This window comes from Cotesia glomerata, linkage group LG2 (genome assembly GCF_020080835.1).
Source record: "Cotesia glomerata isolate CgM1 linkage group LG2, MPM_Cglom_v2.3, whole genome shotgun sequence".
NCBI lineage: Eukaryota > Metazoa > Arthropoda > Insecta > Hymenoptera > Braconidae > Cotesia > Cotesia glomerata.
The window spans coordinates 10,298,052-10,316,939 of record NC_058159.1 but is presented as its reverse complement, the minus strand read 5'-3'; the positions used below and the strand labels follow the sequence as shown (position 1 = coordinate 10,316,939).

The window sequence follows — 18,888 nt, the reverse complement described above, 5'->3', positions numbered from 1 at the left end:
ATATGTGATGAAAACGAGGATTTGATTTTAAATCGTCGACGAGAATTTGAATCAAATCTTGACATTCAAAAGACGATTCAAATTTGTCGCAATTCATGTCGTAATGATATTAATCTTGCAAATGATGATGTTGAAGATACAGCGACCAGATGCGCTGAACCTGATCCATATAAACATTTGTTTCAAAATGCGAATTCAGATATCAATGCTGACATTCGTTTGGCTGTACTGAACAAACTTGGACCCATTGCCAAGAAAAAAGAAAATTTGATGTCAAATGCAGACTTTTGTAAATTGATGAGAATGTCAAACAGCAAACAAATTGAACTGTTACAACATGTAATATCACATCTATTATCTCCAAATAAAAGTCCTCTTCAAATTTTCTTGATTGGCCCAGCTGGTTGTGGCAAAACATTTGTTATCCGGCTTATCTAAATATTTATAATCGTTTTACAAATACTGATGGTTTATGCAATGCATACATTGCATGTGCTTCGACTGGTAAAGCCGCTGTAGCAATTGATGGTACCACGGTGCATACAGCATTCAAGATTACTCTTTCAAAGTTACTTCCCTTAAGCATTGAAGTAGCTCATCAGTATCGAGCACTCTTTAAATTTGTAAAAGTTATAATTATTGATGAAATAAGCATGATTAGTGCTGAATTACTTGGACACATTGATTCACGCTTAAAACAAATTACGGGAAACTTCGACACTAATTTTGGAGGATTGGACATGATTTTAATTGGTGATTTGCGTCAATTACCGCCAGTCAGAGCTACGCCGATTTATAAACAGCAAAAACAAACAATTGTTAGTCCAATTCTGTGGAGAAGTCTTAAATTTTACGCTTTAGTGGAAGTAATGAGGCAAGCTAATCAACTATTTTCATCAATTTTAACCAAAATTGGTAACGGTGAACAACTAGAAAGTCATGAATTGGAACTAATACAATCGCGATTCTTTACTGTCGACGAAGCCAACACACAATGTCCCCGTGGAATACGTTTATACAACACAAACCACGCTGTCGAAACTTACAATAAAAAAATTTTAGATGAATCTTCAGAAAAACATATTTCTATAGCTCAAGACATTTATACTGGATGCACATCAACAGAACAACAAGCTTTTGTATGACAGAAATTGCACAAAATGTCAATTATTGACACTGGAGGTTTACCATATGAAACAGTATTTGTACAAGGTATTTTTTATATGATAACAACAAATATTGATGTCTCAGATGGTTTAGCTAATGGCGCTGTCGGAAAATTAGCATGCATTGAACGAGATGATTCAGGAGAGATAACTTTTGCATGGCTTGAGTTTCCCGATTCGCCGAAAACTGGTGAAAAAATTAGAAAAAAAGTTGCTGGTCATGTTGCGGCTAATAATATTAGTAAAACAGCTGTACCAATCGGAAGAAGATCGTCGACAATACCACTAAATAATAACAAAAGGATTAATGTGTATAGGTGACATCTGCCATTAGTTTGTGCTTGTGCGACGACAATACACAAGTCTCAAGGAAGCACATACTCTGAAATTGTCTACGAATACGATAAGAAACATTCTCAATCATTAGTATACGTTGCTTTATCACGAGTTACTAATATCGAAGGATTATTCATTACTACAAGTGGTAATGATTTGACTTTTTATCATGGAAGAAGACCATCAACGACAATGATTCATTTACAAGATGAATTCCGAAGACTTTCAATGAACTGTTTGGAAACAATAGATAAGCAAATTCTCAATTTCATACGCCAAAATAATGGATTAACTGTATACACTCTTAACTGTCAAAGTCTTCGAAGTCATTCTCAGGATCTAACAAATTCTGTTATACAGGCTTCAAACATCGTACTTCTATCTGAAACTTGGTTAAATGACTCTGAAGATATAAGTATACCTAATTTCAACTGTATAGTAAAATTTAAACGACCAAATGTTCGAGCAGGAGGAGTAGGAATTTACTCTAACGAAAATAATAATACGTGTAATATTGTCACGCCAAATATTCATATGACAGCAATGCAATCATCATCACAGCAATTGGGAGCAACAGTAACTGGTGATATTTGTATTGCTGAATGTCAATCTCTTGATGGAAAAACAATTATCTTCGCTGCAGTGTATATATCTGTCAATCAAAAGCTTAACAATATTATTTCTTTTCTTCATCAACAATTACTTGCATATAGCCATGGAGGTGCTGCTCTTACTAATACAGATTATGATAAAATACCTCTTCTTTTAGGTGGTGATTTTAACGTAAACTTTGCATCTGACGATTCGACACCATTAATTAACTTTTTATATGAAAAATTTAGTCTGCAATTAAATAATAATCCTAACATGTCGACAACTAAATACGGAACCACAATAGATGCCATTTTTACACGTTATTTAGAAAATATTGAAACAAGAACTTATGTTTCATATTTTAGTTACCATAAGGCTTTAGTGACAACCATACAATTACAAATACCATCAGATAATGTTGTACATATTGAAGAAATAAATTGAAAGAATATGTGATATAACTAGTGTAAATTTTTCTCATTTAATCCTATCAATACTATATATGCATAAATCCTTTATGTTCCTGTCTTTGAAATCTATTAACTATTAATTAATAAATTTTAAATTGAGTTTGCCAAAGAAGTTTCACTTCTAACATGTGTACTCTGTACACACGCTCTTTTTTTTTTTCTCTTGTTAGTAACTATAATAGAAAAATTGAGACACGGCTAGAATATCTTAGGGAGGGAACACTGTAAAACCGAATGTCCATATATTTAAGGTATCCCTTAAAAGCGGTCATACTTTCAATTTTTCGACAATTTTTGTTAAACGTAAAAAAAATAATAATTATCTACTGTGCACTCTAAAAAAAAAAAAAAAAAAAAAAAAAAAATTAAAAAGATAATTATAATGATGAGTGAATTAAGAATTAATTGAAAGAAATTAATTTTATATACAATTTAATTTTAAAGTTCAGTCAAATTTTTCCGCAAACAGTATTTCTCTGATAGCCAGAATTTCTGACCAAAAAGTTGGTGTCAAATATGTTGCCATCAACTTATTGACAACTCGCCGTCAATTTATAAATTTACGGCTGTTGGTGACAAGTTGGGGAGAAAATTGACAAAACTGTTGCCGCAAAATGTCGCCAAGTTGCTTGAGAAACTTGTCGTCATCTTGACAGCAAAGTTTCAGAAAAAGTTTTTGCTGACAACTTGGTGACAAGTTAGCGCCAACTGATGAGTTCATTTCCTAATAGTTGCTGTCAACTTTTGGCTTGTGATGTCATATCACGGTTTAGTTGAATCGCGACTGGCGCTGCCACGCGAGCACTGATGATACCCCTTTGATAGCGCGAAACTCAACATTGAATTTATTTTTACAATTATAATAAAACTTTTGGGAAAACCCCACAACCTAGGTCTAAACCTTTAGTTATTAGTAAAAAAGGTTATTGTTAAAATGTATTTTTACTCTCCGAAAATTCAACACAATAGACTAGGAATAACAAAATAGAAAAGAGGATTAAGCCATAAATATATAAATTTACTACTTAATTGCTCTCAACATAAGTAATTATAGAAATATTAGAAAATATATTTTCATCCCTTAAGGAATATAAAATATTGTATAAAAAAAATAAGAGAAGATAGTCTGAGCCGATTAGTGACCCTCATTTATGACGAGTCCAGTTCAACCACTCAGTCCGGTAAATTCCCAGGGATGATGAAACTTCGGACAAACTCTGCTGGCGAGCCCAGGTAGTTCAACAACGGCCGGAAAGGACGAGTACCTGAGTAGGAGTACCTGAGCTAGGACCCAGAAGGAAGGAGAAGGACCAATCAACGTTGCCAAAAGGCCAGTACAGCGGAATACTCGGATGGTAGGGAGAGCCGCCCCCGCCACTTCTACTGCTGCGAGTCGGACTTAGTAAATTCTAGTGAAGAATCAGAATAGTATTCGAGCTCAGACTTATCACCTCGTTTCTAATTTTGTGTAAAGTCTTTTGAATATATACTTCGATTCAGTTAAGTTAATTCCGTTCAATTATTTATTTAATTTATATTCATTTTATATCATTTTCCTCATCCTACAAGTTCCCGTTGATAAAGTTGAGTATTTCAATATTCCCGGGCGAATCAAAGACCACGTCGGTAACTTTAAATTTAAATAAAGATTTCTATCGTTGTCCACCAGGATCAGAACATAACAGGCTATCGGGGATTATTTTCATACGAATTCAATGCTCTCTTGCGATTAAAGTAAATCGTCAAAAGAAACAGTAGGACTGTATTACTGGCGGTCACCAGACTATGTTAGAATTTAGTATATTATCAGCTGTCTTTAAGCTCTACTCAGTGATACTAAATTTAACTAAGAAACCTCATATTATCATAAATATGTACCGGAGAAAATATTTTAATAATTTTATCATTAATATAAATCGCAATTATAATTACTGATATTAACGTTTATTAAAAAAAAAAGAAAGGATGTAAATTAAAAAGAAAGGAAAAAAAAAAAACAATAATTAAGCTCAGTTATCAGTGTATTTTGTAACAGATGTTTATTCACCAAGAATTATGTGAAAAGTGTTTAATCACATTTTATTTATTAGTTTATACATAGGCAAGGTTTATTTATTATTTATATTTTTGTCGTTTCCCTACTTTAACTATCATACACATATGTGTTTTTTCTTTCATTCCAATTGTCTATAAATAAGTAACTTTCCTTTTTTTATCAATATAGTTATTTACTTGCAAATTTTTATTTTTTTGTTATTCTAGTTTTGTTAATAAAAATAATTGTAATAATCATAATTAATATAATAACAATAATAATAATAAAATAATATGTAATAAATGTTTCCTTCGGCTTACATCTCTCAACTTAATTTAATATCTTAATTATTATCTTTAGTAATGATAGAAAAAATAAGTCTTTTAAATAATCACAAAACAGCCATTGAGGATTACAATTTATCATTTTTTTCCTTATGCAACAGAGATAGCCTAATGAATGATAGAGATATATGAATAGATTTTTCTTATTTAAATAACTCCTAAGAAATAATAATAATAATAATAATAATAATAATAATAATAATTATGATAATGAGAAAATCGAATGAAAAGTAAAAAAGGAAAAAAAAATTCTGCGTTACATATTTTTTCGTTATGTAAACGATCAGTTCTTACGCAGATGTATTATCTATTATTTGTTCAATTGAATTGTAAACCATTATGCCCAAAACTTTTTCGGATTTCCTTTTTAAGAATACAAAAAATTATCAAAAAAATCTCATGTTCATACTCCATTTTAAAATTTCATGCCATTAATTGCCATAAAAACAACTTTAAAACTAAATCCTAAATTTTAATATTAAAAAATAAACTATATCTTAAAATACGTTACATACAATTTTTAAAAGAAATGCGAGAATATAATAAAGTATAAAATCCTAAAAAATTAAATTGAAAATACCGTTCTAATTTTAATCAGTTAATTGTCTGAGAATCAGTTTTTATAATGGAAATATTGTCACGCAGTGATTTTGATGATGCGTTTGTTACAATATTATAATTTAAATTTAGATTAAAAAATAATACACACATATGATCATAATATTAAATAAAATTATCAATCATTTGATACATTCAATTTACAGATGAAATGCTTTACGTACTTGCTTTACGAATTATAAATACACCCACATTTCTGTCCATGTATAAATATATAATAAACCTATACATGTCGTTTTACACATTTTTCTGACTCTAAATTCAGATATTAATGCCTTCGCTTTTCTATATCACAATTAAATACCATTTTTCAATTAATTTTCATTTAAATTGTATAAACGATTGGCAACTGTTAATTTTTTTTTCTATTTCTTACATCATCATTTTTATCACCGCTATTATCAGGTATCTAGAAAAATATAGAATTTTTTCTGTGTATTAAGTAAAGTAAAACTCAATTCGCAGATAAAGATTGAATACTCATGTATGTGCATCAACGTTTTGTTGATATTTAAATTATAAATTCAGATTTTTTTTTCTTGTTTATTAATTTTTGGATTTGAGAAAAGAGTTTGGCAATAAGCGTGCATAGATTTTATTGAAGAAAGCAATGAGAATAATCTATGCATATAAATTGAATTGCGCTTAATACTAAAGCGGAAAATATGAACTGATAAAATAGTAATAAATTCTTATTAACTTTTTGTTTCATTCGTCCATGAATGAGGACAGAGTTGAGATACCTATATATATTTTTTAAAGGAAGGACGTGTAGTGGAAAACCCGAGAATAGAATTGGGCAGAAAATTCACAGAAGTGAATGAGAATGAGGTGGAAAAGAAACCAAATATAAGTCGTTTTATTAATATTTTTTCTTGTTTCTCGTGTCGTAAATCGGCGATATTTTCGTGAGGCATTCAAATAAGCGGATGCAACGCTTCTCTATCTAATCTATTTCAAGTACGTAGACGTGTCGCACGCTTGAATCGCTTATGATTTATCATCCTCATTAATCGCACTTTCTATTTGTCCTTGTGCGATTTCATTTTTATACTCGTCAGCAACAGCAACGTCAGCATTAGCGGCAGTACTTGAATTATCGCCATCCATTTCTTGATAATTATTATCACCATTAACTGGAATTTTAGTAATTACTCGGCGATGTCACAATGGTGGTGGAATTGAAAATTCTCTGCGTACGTAAAAGAGAATATAAGGCTTGCACTTGGCAACAGACTCAGTGCTTGCTGGACGTACGCTACTATCATTGAAATGAAACCACTGGCCATCGTGAACAGCAAAGGCAGTATAATGTCCAGTGCCCGCACTAAAAATAATCCACGGTTATTATTCTTTTAATTTTATTCTTCTTTTTTCACATTATTTTTAAACTAATTGGCATTTAAATTATATACACTTTCTCTATAAATATTTTAAAAGTTAATTATTTTATTATTTGCTCTCTCGATACAAGCCTATATAAATACAACAAGCTTTGACAGGACAGGATACTTATTTTTTATCGACATAAGCTATTACTTCAATTATTAGAATATAAAAAATGTATATAAGTTTTTATGATTTTAAAATACGAACAAAATATCTTAAACATTCATGCATGATTAAGGGAGTATTCTACTGTAGAATTTTGAAAAAATCGAAAATTTTTTTTTTTTCATATTTTCAGTTTAGATATTCAAAAATATGTCATTAAAAGGATTTTTCAAAATTCCTATTATTTCATGAGTTATAGCCGTTTTAGTGACGTGGCATCGGTTCCGGTCCGACCGCTACAAGTTAACAAAAGACGGTAGGCGTTCTCGAGTCCCTACTTATTTATTATGTCCTTTATCCTACTTTCAAGGGCATTCTTGATATTAACCCCTACAATGATAACCCAGTAGTAGAAAAAAAGGAGTGTGTTGGGCATGTTCAAAAACGCATGGGTTCACGGTTACGTAAAGCAAAAAAAGATAATAAAGGTATTGGTGGCAAAGGCGCTGGTAAACTCACTGATAAGCTTATCAGTGAATTGTCTTTATATTATGGTTTGGCAATTCGTCGAAATCCAGATTCTGTTGAAGAAATGAAGAGAGATGTGTGGGCAACCTACTTTCATAAAATTTCAACTAACGAATATCCTCAGCACATGAATTGTTCATCTAGTTGGTGCAAGTATCAGAAGGCAATAGAAGACGGCACTATTGACGAATTTGACCACAAAAATCCTCCTCTAAATGACAAAGTTTTAGAAGTAATAAAACCAATTTATGAAAGTTTATCAGCTGATTCTTTATTGGAACGATGTTTGGGTTCTGAAACCCAAAATAATAACGAATCTTTGAATTCGTTAATTTGGACTTTTGCTCCGAAGCACATTCACGCTGGACCGAAGACAATTGAAATTGCCACTTTCTTCGCAGTTAGTATTTTTAATGAAGGTTTTATACCTATATTAAAAATCTTAGATGTTATGGGAATCGCGATTGGCCCAGAAGCTAATGCTTTTAAAGCGAGACGGGACGAAGCGCGTATCGAGCGCTCGGAACTCCGGACTTCAGAGGCGTCAAAGGAGGGTAGAACTGCACGTCTTCACAAGAGAACATCGGAGAATGAGCATTTTGAAGTAGAGGAAGACTTCTTATATGGAGCAGGAATCGCCGATTAAAAATATGTAAGTATTCTGTACCATTCTACAAGTAAAATTGTCGAAAACTTGTCTCAAAACTTTAAACGCGTTTTTCTCGGAACTACTTTTTTCGAGCTGGCGGTAAGGATATTTCGAGTTCTAATGAACTGATTTACTTCAAATTTGAAGAGGATGTTCTCTATACGTCGCTTCATCTCGTGAACCCTGCCCAAAACTATAACTTCTCATTTAGTATTTTTAAAAAATTCGGAATTGTTAAAAAAATATGAAAAAAAAAAAATTTTTTTTTCAAACTGCCGCCATTTTAAAAAAAAATTTTTTTTTAACTTATCCAAGGGTTATACGATAGCGGCATCTATAATAATTAAGAATCCGTCTGTTTTTTATATTTCAGATCACCAGGAGGGTTGGAATAATGCACGCCAGGACACCCTCTTTTTTTTTTACCCCCTACTTTGACTGCTCATAACTTTGTCAATTTTAATTTTTTTTTTTTAATAATTTTTTTATGTAATAATAAAACATCAATAAACAAATGATAAAAAAATTGATTATAAAAATATTTTGTTTCCTTCGTACAGCGCTTCTAAAACCGGGCGAAATTCATGCCTCTACAGTATAATACTCCCTTAAACAAACATCATCCATAGATTGATAGTAAACATTGTTCCTCTTTTCATGGAATAAAATATTACAATTCAACGTTTTAGGTGTTCGATTATACTAAAAAATTTGAAAATAAATTATTGTTAAAAAAAAAAAATTAAATAACACGCTTTAATGATAAACAAAACTAAAAAGTAGAAAATAGTTATTAAGATTTTGTTCTATAGTGAAAGAAAGTCCATTTAGTCAATATAACTTGATGATTTTCAATAACTTCAAAATGAGAAAAATATTGATTTTATTGCAAAAAAAGCGTACGGTGCTTTTTACTATATTTTTATTCGTAACTCTGCTTTTACAAATAGTTACGAACAAAACATTTACAAGGACTCTAAGCTTTTTTACGATTAAATGAACTTTTTTTAATGTATCAAAAATCAATGACTTGCATAAACAATATCAGCAATTAAAAAAAAAAAAGCACAAATGAAAAGTCACCAGTTTAAAAATTACCGAATTAAAAATAAGTAATCATTAAGAATATTCCTAATGAAAAAATAAATAATTGAAAAGTTTGATCATCTAAAATAACGTCATATGAAAAATGAAGTTATTGTAAATTACGATCTTTAAAAGTTTTAGAGTCATAAATATTGCCACTGCTGTAATTACAAATAAATTTATCTGCGAATTTCTATACTTTCAAATAACTGTTTTTTAATTTCTCATTTTACGATACATTTAATTTATTTTAGACATTATTTACGTTTCTAATATTTGAGAAATATTATTTTTTATATTAAGCTTAATTTACAAATGGAAAAATTTATAATTTCCATAATTTTAGAGTTTAGAATCCTCCAAATTTAGGATTGGCAATAAATCCCTAAACATAGAAATTGACTTGAATTAATGAACGCGATTATATATAAATATATATATATTTTTTTTTTAATTATTTTATACAAAATCATCGACAACTACATTACTGATAATCAAATTAATAGTTTAAATGAGTACTCACCCTGATCCATGATGAACAATAACGGCAGCTAGATCATAGAGATGGCTATTTTGTGCACCAATCTTAACGCCAGCAGATCCACACACGGTGAATGTTGACATATCAAGTGATTCCATGGGAAAATCAACTTGTGTATCCACCTTGGAGCGATACGAGTTGCACCACCTAAATCTTTTTATGTGAAGGCACAACACCTGAAAGAGAAAAACGCTCAGATGGTGTGCAAAGTAATATATTTTATAAATATACAGTTAAAATGCATTGATAAAAGATCTTGTTAAATTTTGTATCGCTTTTTAGTTGAAGAATAAAAATAAAAATAATTATAGCAATTAATTAAAGAAAATAAAGTAAATATATAATAATTATATAGATTATGGCAACTAACGTTAGGCAGCCTGTGAATCCAGAACCTTTTGGTAGATCGTTGTTTTCCCATACAGTTATTACAGTAGTAAAGTTCACTGTCAGCAAGCTCCTCAACTTTGAAGAAACGAGAGAGACTGAATGTCAAACTGCACACTTCTTCTTGCTCTTTTGATGCTGTTCTTCTCTGAAATTTATCCGGAATATCCAAAGAAAGATCTTGAAAAGGTTCATGGGTTTTTGAATCTGTTCGACAGTTCATGCAATGTACCTAAATTATGATAATAGAAGGCATTATTAAGTAATTCGAATGAGAAAAAATTATGTTCATTTATGTATATTATCAAGATATGACTTAATTTACATACCACACTGAGTAAAGCGCCACCAAATACTGCAGTAACGATACTTTGTTTGCCACGAAGTCCTAGTGGTTCGTGACCAAGTCTTGGTAAGAGTTGCAATAACTCTGTGTGAAGTCTGTCGAGCATATAAGTGAGAAATTCATGAGCATCTTGTTGTTGATAGCCTCTAAAACGTGGGACCACTTTCCAAATTACTAAAAAGAGACATTCTGGTGAAATTGCTTGACCATTTGAACTACCTAAACTCAATCCTAGTAAAACCTATAAATTAAAAATCATTTAGTTTATTATTATTATCGTTGTTTTTATTATTATTATTAAAACATGATGAGTAACAAGCAGTAGAACTAAAAATACTGAAAAAAGAATAAAAGTAAAAATTCGAGTAACTATGGCTGCTTTTAAAAGACTGTTAGTCAAATGTTTTAAAGTGAATATTGATATTGAAAATTATTAATATGACTTGAGGCGTTACAGTAAATACTATAAACATATAAATTTTAAGATCATAATGATACAAATTGTATATTCAATAGATTTGATACATGTATATGGTCAAAATATAAATGAAGAAAGTTATTAATATTATTTTATTAATTATCACAAGTATTTATCAACATTATTCGTGTCATGTATTAAAAAAAAAAAGTATCTATAATTAAATTTCATGTACCATTAAAATTTGTTAATATTCAGATAAATTTTCAACATTTATTATAATTTAAAAAACTTTTTACAAATATTTATGAGGATTAAAAATGGAATTTTAAAGCGATGAACAGTAAAAATTAAATTTCTATTTTGTTATTATTAAAAAGCAATAGGTGTTACCTTTCTAAGTTCTTCAGCAAGTAATGCATCGCTTAGTTCTTTAGCTCTACCAGGAGCAACAATCCGTCCTCTATGAGTTGGCGGTTCATCAAAGGCAATGCCCTCAAGACTCGGCATCTGCGTAAGGTACTCACAAAAATGGCTGATGTTATTAAATGATTGAAGTACAGCATTCATAAAACATGTATTGCCGAGATTTCTTAATCCAACAACTTTTTTCTCTTTGGTAGCCTTGGAACTTCGTCGTTTGGGAACTGGTCGATTATCACCGCTCGTTTCATCAAACGAATGAAGTCTCTTGCGAGTACGAGGTCGCAAATTTCTTACAACAACTTCATTTTTCCATATCGCATCTGAATCAGTATCTCCATTTCCATTGTCTAATCCCGATGAGGACGATGAACTCCAATTTTCATCATTTTCTTTATGTTCAGCTTTGCGAAATGTATTTTGACGAATTTTTTCTATTTGTCCGGTTGATGTATCATTAACAACATATTCATCACATGAATAACTGAAATTTATCATTTTTTAATATTAGTAAATATACAAATAAATTAATTAATTAATAATGAATATTTACCAAAATACAGATAAATTTTCGCAGTCGATGCATACGCAGTGATGAGTATTTTTCTCATGATGTTGCAGTGCGTGGCCAGACATGTAACGCCCACAATGTACGTTCCCGCAGTGTAAGCATAGCCACGTACTTTTCTCCGTTCCACATACTGAATTTTAAATTAAAAATTGTGTTTTAATTATAATATAATTATCATTACCAGTGCATCAAATAATTATTGAAAATCTGAGCATATTAATCATTGTTAATATGCATTGTTAATGAATTAATTATAATTATTTGATCAGATTGTTGTTTATATATTCAATTATTAATAAATATTTATATTAATTCGAGTTTCATTAATGTCTATGCAAATGATACGATAACTATTAAATAATTTATTTATTTAATACATGTCTTTGTATCTTCATACATAATCAAACTTAAGTGAATTGTTACTAGCATCTTTAACTCAAAAATTATTTTTAAATTATAATAAACTTCTGGAAATAAAAATTTAATATAATTTTAAATACATCAAATGTTTCAACTGTCCAACTTGAAGTTTTTTTAACATTTATTTATTTATATAATATTAAACTTTGCATCTTAATATCAACCCTACTTCATTCATCACATTTTAATCTAAAACAGTTCAATTTTAAAAAGTTTTTCATGTTTGTATAATACTCGAAATTTGAACGGTAAAAACCAGTTTAATTTTTATATAATCAATTTAATGATTTTCTTAGTTTTCAGTAATAAAATTTAAGATTTTTATGAAGAAAAAAAATTAATAATGCCAGACAGCGTGACTTAAAAAGCAGTAAAAAGACAATTATTTGATTGTTTTTTTCTAAGTAATCTACATGAATAAATACTGCGACGATCAATAACTTCTGGGTTCTTTTATTTTGTACTTTCGTGTGTATTACTGGAAAAAACCGTCGCAAATTGTAAGGGAATAAAGGAAGTAGACAGCGATAAAAAAATAATAAAAATGAGAAAGAAAAAGACACGTTTCCTTAAGTTTAACGTATAGTTTCGAGGTCGCTTAGAATCGTAAAATAGAAAAAAGAAAATTAGGAGAGAAAAGTTAAATTCGGAAATTGAAAATATTAGTTTTCTCATTTGTTAATTTTTTTCTTTTTTTTTTTTAACAGCCGAGACCAGTGATTGCAGTTTTAATCGGCTTAGCGAAACGAATGGAAATTTTGTAAAAACGTTTTTAGAGATAATAGATCATTTAATAAACTATTTCACCACAAAGCGTTTTTTTCAAAAATTTCATTCGTTTCGTGAAACCAATCGAAATTGCAATTGCTCTGCTGTCGGGAGTGCGACAGAGATAGTTCCGTTGAACTCCGTGAAAGCAAAGCGAGAAAAAGATGGTTTCGCCTGTTAAAGAAGTACCACAAAAATGAACTGTGAATTTTTTCAATCTGTTTTGGACTCAAAAATTATTTCACAACAGATTGCAAGAAAAAAAATTAAAGTCATAATTATTGAAAATTATAATTTGGAATATAAATTAGAAATTTACAGTGAAAACTGTGATGAGATAGATCTTGGATCAGCTGATTAGCGTTTTTTACTATTGATTTTATAATGAAAAGTGCGCGCGCAAATGTACAATGAACGATAACTGTACCGAGGTCTTCTATGTAAATAGTAAATACGTATATGTATCCATAAATATATACATGTAAACAAATAATAAAACATGAGTTCAATATCTTTACACGTAACAAAAAAAGTTCCGACTTTAGCTTGCATAAGTCATAACTAACGTGGACTTGGAAATAAAAAAGTAAGCTCTCAGTAGACAACAACTAAACAATAAATTTCGTATGTTACATATTGAACTAAAAAATAATTCAATGGCATATAATAGAAAATATACCAAGAAACAAAAAATATCGATAAAATGCCGTTGGATATTCGCTAAACGAGCGCACCAAGGCCAAAAGAGTAATGGCCTGTGAAGAAAGGGATAAGGTAAAGAAAAATGACTTTTTAATTTAAATCTAAAATCAATACGTGCATAATAAATAAATAAAGAATGCTTAAATATATAGTATGTAGTAATTTTAATGGTTTTGTAAAAATATATATATGTATATAAATATATATATATATAAGTAAATAAAAAAAAATTACCTGCACAAACGAAAGGTAAATTTTTTATGTCATTCCATTCAATATCATTACTCCCAAGTCTTACACTCTGTGCAAGATGCGGACACTCCATCTCTCAGAACACTATAAAAAACTTAATTTTAATATTTTTTAACAATTGTTTTTATTTGGGCCCTGTTGTCATTAATTATAATTTTTGTTGAGCGCACTTGACACTGTATTAATTATTAACCAGTGCGTCGATTTTAGTATGCATTTACCAGTAAATTGTTAATAATATATTTTTTAAGTTAAATTCAGTGTGTAACTTTTTATCTATTGTGGCTGGGGTACACGCGTAAGTACACTAAGTACCCCTTTTTACATATCAGCACCCTTGTCACATATCAGAGGCCTGAATTACTTTGCAACTGATGGATTTATGGATAGGTTTATTGGTGTGGTGATAAAAAAAAATTAAATAAGAACTCAATGCGCAGCAGCAATGAGTCTAAATAACGCTTGCAAATTATGAAGATTAGCTAAAATAAAAAGAAAAAATGTAGAATTAAATGAAAAAATTTTTGATACTTTATTTTTAAAGTTGAGATGTAATGAAAGATTACCAATGAGTACAGCTCGGCTTGACTCGGCGATGATTTAAATTTAGTGTGAATTTTTCGTTTGTTCGTTGTTTTTTCTTTTCTTTGTTTTTTTTTGTTTTTACAGACAATTAATTATGTGTATTAAATATCAAATTTTGTTGATTTTTTTTAATTCTTTCGATTAATAATGGCGGTCACAGATACACATTGAATGTAAAATTTTAAAAACGTTGTAGTGAATGTGTAGAGCCAGTGGATGGCAACGGTGACGATGATGTCGCCTCTTATGGCTGATTCACGCCACGTATTGTTAGATAAATAAAATTCATCCAGTTAATTTAATTATTATTGTGGATTGACTAGACTTGAACTCACTACCTAAACTGATCACACAAATCGACATCGACCTCGTCTTGGGGTTTTACTGTATACTATTCGCATCTATACATATTGTACATGTATATGTACTTATAAGTATATGTAGGTTGTGTATGTGTGTGTATTCTATACGAGAGTACGATGCATACATAGGTATATGATAGCGTCGTCAGGTTGATTTAGGTATTGAAAGTTAGGTAAGGCAACACTTGCGCACTCTTACTGCGTGAGATGAAACTTTGGGTCTGCACACTTAATGAATATTAAGATATATTTATTACATTTTTAAATAAAAATTTTAAGACAAGATATAAATTTTTTGTTAAACTAAATGAGTCATCAATGAATACAAGTTTTAGTTTAATTTCAAGTTAATTATAAATAATATTTCAGTTATCTATATTTCTAATTAAAAAATTATTCTAGAAATTGTTTTTTTCTATCAATTTTCAATTGTTGGAGAATTATTTTAATACTTGAAATTTGTTATGATATTTTTTAAGAATGGAAAAATATTGTAACAAAAATCGTGACTATCACATAAATTTAATAAATTAACATAAAATGTTTGCAATTTAATACTAACTTTAAGTTCATTCTCAAAAGTAAAAGTCCAATTACTTCCATAAATTTTTCATCATTAAAATTAATGATAACAGCGTTAATTTTTTTTTTTTTTTCATAAATTAAATTCAATCTTCTAATGTAACAGCTAATCAAAAGGAAAAATGAAATTTTAAATTAAAAAATTCAATTGAATCAATGCAAAGTTATAGATTGGAGGATAAGATTGAGGAAAGTAGTATACTTGCAAGTAAATAAATGAATAAAATATAAATTATTTGATCTCTCAAATTTGAGATTTATTGAAATACATCAAATTTGAAAATTGGATGTTATTATTTTTTTTTTTCAATTTATAAAATAAGCAAAAAATTAATTTCTTCGGTTAAATTGGTGCGCCGGTGGCTGGACAAGCTGAAGAACAGAGATGTTGCTGAATTCCAACATCTTTAACATTTCTTTAGTTTCAGGATCGACTTCAATAACATCGTGTTCGAGAGCTGAAACTTCTGGAACGTAGTTGTCTCTGCGTTCTCTCTCTTCTTCTTGAAGCTTGATTGAGATTCCACGGACTTGGCTGTGTCTCAACCTCTTCATTAAATGCGTAACGAACCTGTAAATTGAAAAAAATAAATATTAATTTATTTTCAAATATGTCAATTGACAATGTAACAATAAGATCGAAATTTCATTTTAAAAGTTTGATAACTATTTGTTCATAATACTGGAATAAGCAAATATCAGTAAATTTTTCCAATTAATTTTTTTATCAAGTAAATGATTAAAAAGAGAATTGAAAATTTTTTACATGTAAGAAGATGAAATATTTAAATTTTATAAATTTTTTTTAACGAAAGAAACAAAACGCTAATATTTGTTGAACTAAATATATTAATGGATTTTTTATTAATGGATCCTCTTAATTTGAATAAAATTAATAAAAACTTCAGTTACAAAAATCATCAATACATTGATTTATTGTAAATTACTTTTTTACAAACGTTAAAAAAGAGAAAAAAGTATCTACCATCCGGAGAATGAAAATATTTTGAAATGTTATACTCAAATCAACAGAAATTTGATTAATTTTTATTTTTGATCAATAAATTAATATTAAAACACTATTAAAATAAAATTGCACGAATAATTTATTGAAAGTTCTCTGTGTAAACTTTTTTATCACTCATTTTTAATAATAATAATAATAATAATACATGTTATGATTATTAATAATGTTATTTAATTATCAAATAATTTTTATTTGATAACATCAGCGTCATTTAAAGAAAACTCGTAAAAAGAAATGATGTGTTGTCGTCTTAAGAAATCATATATTTTTTTCACTATCTGCATATTTGTTACAGACGTAAACAAATCAAATATTTAGTTAAAATTACTTACCCAGCAATCTTGTTTTTAAGAGGCTTGCTAGGAATGATAGCAATCTCCTCACATATTCTCTTGTTGGTGTGGAAATCAAGAGTCAAGCGCGTGTAATACTTCTCGATGATGACCCTAGCGGCCTTTTTGATGGTCTTGGTACGTACGCGACCCTGGAAATATAAAAAAATATTAATTTAATTGTCATTATATCTATCAATAATTAATAGAACATTGGAATCCACTTTTAAAAATTTTTAACATTATACTTTAAAAATTTAAATCATTCAATCTTGTGAACGCTTAACCAACAAAACTAATTTGCACCCACGTCCACAAGTGTTGCGTGATAAAAAACTAATCCAATCCATAAAAATTATAAACACTAAATAATTTTAAAATTAACTGCTAGAACAATTCTTACAAATTTAAAAAAGATTGCATTAAAAAAAGTGGATTAAATTATAAAATTAAAGAAAAATCTACCCACCATTATGGAGGTTTTGAAGCAAAAGAGGTTTCAGATATAATAATTTCAGGTTGTGAGCGCAACTCCAAGCTTCTTTATTGACTGAATAATAATTCCAAGTTCCACACCAGCGCCATTTAATTTTCTTACCATTTAAGCATACGAAAAAAAAATAGTTTTCATATTTACTCGGAGATGTCTCTTGTAGTACTTTTTTAATGAATAATTTTACCGCGTGCATGCGCGCGAGGCATATCTATAAACCCGACCATGCGCGTTGAAAATAAAACATCTGACCTTAAGGGTGCTATTTAAATTTGTTAGTTCAATCAGTTTATACCCTTTTAGGTTAACTTATTTTACAAATGAAAACAAACTTATGTCAGTAACTTTATTTAAGTCATAATCATACATCAAAAAATATATTTATTTACCCGCTTCTGCTTTCTAAAAAAAATTTTTCATATTTAGTTTTGGCAAAAAAGTTTTATGAAATTGTTTAAATAATTTGTGAAAAAGAGAGGGAGAAACGAAGCAAATATTATACTATTAGAAATCGACATGAATATATACACAGACACAAAAATAGTTACAGATAGATATATCTGTTAACTCTCGTCATCAGATGGTATCTCGTGTTCAATTAAGAGAAACATATAAAAATGGGTGAATGCGGGAGAGACTGAGTGAGATAATGCAAGAGCGTGGGAGATCTATCTATATATATCTATAACTATACATATATATGTAAAAGTACAGTCGTAGATGCTCGGGTATCGGGAGTTAAACATTATGGAGTACGGCGCGGGTAATGGTGGGGACAAGGGCAAAGAGGTTTGTTTATCGTTTAGTGAACGGCAAAAGAGAATTCGCTAGTCACTAGTCAGTCAGTGCGGTGCTTTCGTCCGTGTACGGTCGGGCGCGTGCTCTCTCTTTTTTCTTCATCTTATAACATACATCCTGTTTTTATATATTAGCCGACTCTGTATTCCGGTTTTTTAAAAATATAAACGGTTCACTTGAAACTTTCGCGTACGCGTTTTGTATACCTATAAATATCTTTAAATACTTGTATTAAATAAAAAATATATCGTCGTGTTAAAAAAATATAATTGTGTTAATATATACATGTATTGAAACTCCGATTGAAATGTGTGTCAATGATGCGCAAATATATTTGTCAAATTAATAAAATTAATAACAATAATAATAATAATAATAATAATTGCTCGTAAATAAAAAGGTACGTACGTTAAATTAGTACGTGAATGAAATTATGGTGTAATGAAAGGTTATTGTGATAATTATCATTTAAATCACAATTATTATTTTTGGAATTTAATGGTTATTTTCGGGCTGGCTAATTGCGTTAGGTGAGTATCATTTTATTTTATTATTTATTAA

General features: G+C 29.4%; 4 protein-coding genes across 7 annotated transcripts in view; 2 read left to right on the top strand and 2 right to left on the bottom strand.

Moving 5' to 3' along the window:
* Positions 1 to 4,569: 4,569 nt before the first annotated feature.
* Positions 4,570 to 15,351, bottom strand: LOC123258559 (ubiquitin carboxyl-terminal hydrolase 3-like). Of its 3 annotated transcripts, none has more exons than XM_044718644.1 (8): positions 14,715 to 15,351; positions 14,131 to 14,232; positions 11,989 to 12,136; positions 11,406 to 11,919; positions 10,578 to 10,835; positions 10,232 to 10,480; positions 9,844 to 10,037; positions 4,570 to 6,890 (listed from the first exon to the last, which is right to left on the bottom strand). In XM_044718644.1, the coding sequence occupies exons 2-8, from the start codon at positions 14,219 to 14,221 to the stop codon at positions 6,728 to 6,730; spliced, it is 1,617 nt and encodes a 538-aa protein (XP_044574579.1). In that variant the 5' UTR covers positions 14,222 to 14,232; positions 14,715 to 15,351; the 3' UTR covers positions 4,570 to 6,727. The 3 variants fall into 3 exon arrangements, with proteins under 3 accessions (XP_044574579.1, XP_044574578.1, XP_044574580.1); XM_044718643.1 differs by having other exon boundaries at positions 14,131 to 14,630; positions 14,715 to 15,350; XM_044718645.1 differs by lacking the exon at positions 4,570 to 6,890 and having other exon boundaries at positions 9,840 to 10,037; positions 14,131 to 14,630; positions 14,715 to 15,350.
* LOC123258566 lies at positions 7,234 to 8,683 on the top strand. Its single transcript, XM_044718654.1, has 2 exons — positions 7,234 to 8,237; positions 8,608 to 8,683. The coding sequence occupies exon 1, from the start codon at positions 7,506 to 7,508 to the stop codon at positions 8,229 to 8,231; it is 726 nt and encodes a 241-aa protein (XP_044574589.1). The 5' UTR covers positions 7,234 to 7,505; the 3' UTR covers positions 8,232 to 8,237; positions 8,608 to 8,683.
* A 554-nt stretch (positions 15,352 to 15,905) lies between the features above and the next one.
* Positions 15,906 to 17,648, bottom strand: LOC123258568 (40S ribosomal protein S17). Its single transcript, XM_044718657.1, has 3 exons — positions 17,506 to 17,648; positions 17,037 to 17,188; positions 15,906 to 16,248 (listed from the first exon to the last, which is right to left on the bottom strand). The coding sequence occupies exons 1-3, from the start codon at positions 17,506 to 17,508 to the stop codon at positions 16,008 to 16,010; spliced, it is 396 nt and encodes a 131-aa protein (XP_044574592.1). The 5' UTR covers positions 17,509 to 17,648; the 3' UTR covers positions 15,906 to 16,007.
* A 270-nt stretch (positions 17,649 to 17,918) lies between these two features.
* LOC123258558 (furin-like protease 2) overlaps positions 17,919 to 18,888 on the top strand; it is a 344,896-nt gene continuing 343,926 nt past the window's right edge. The window contains exon 1 of one of the 2 annotated variants that reach the window (XM_044718641.1): positions 17,919 to 18,857. The gene's annotated coding sequence lies outside the window, so the exon portion shown is untranslated. The remainder of the gene's footprint in view (positions 18,858 to 18,888) is intronic. The other variant, XM_044718642.1, reaches the window with a different exon arrangement.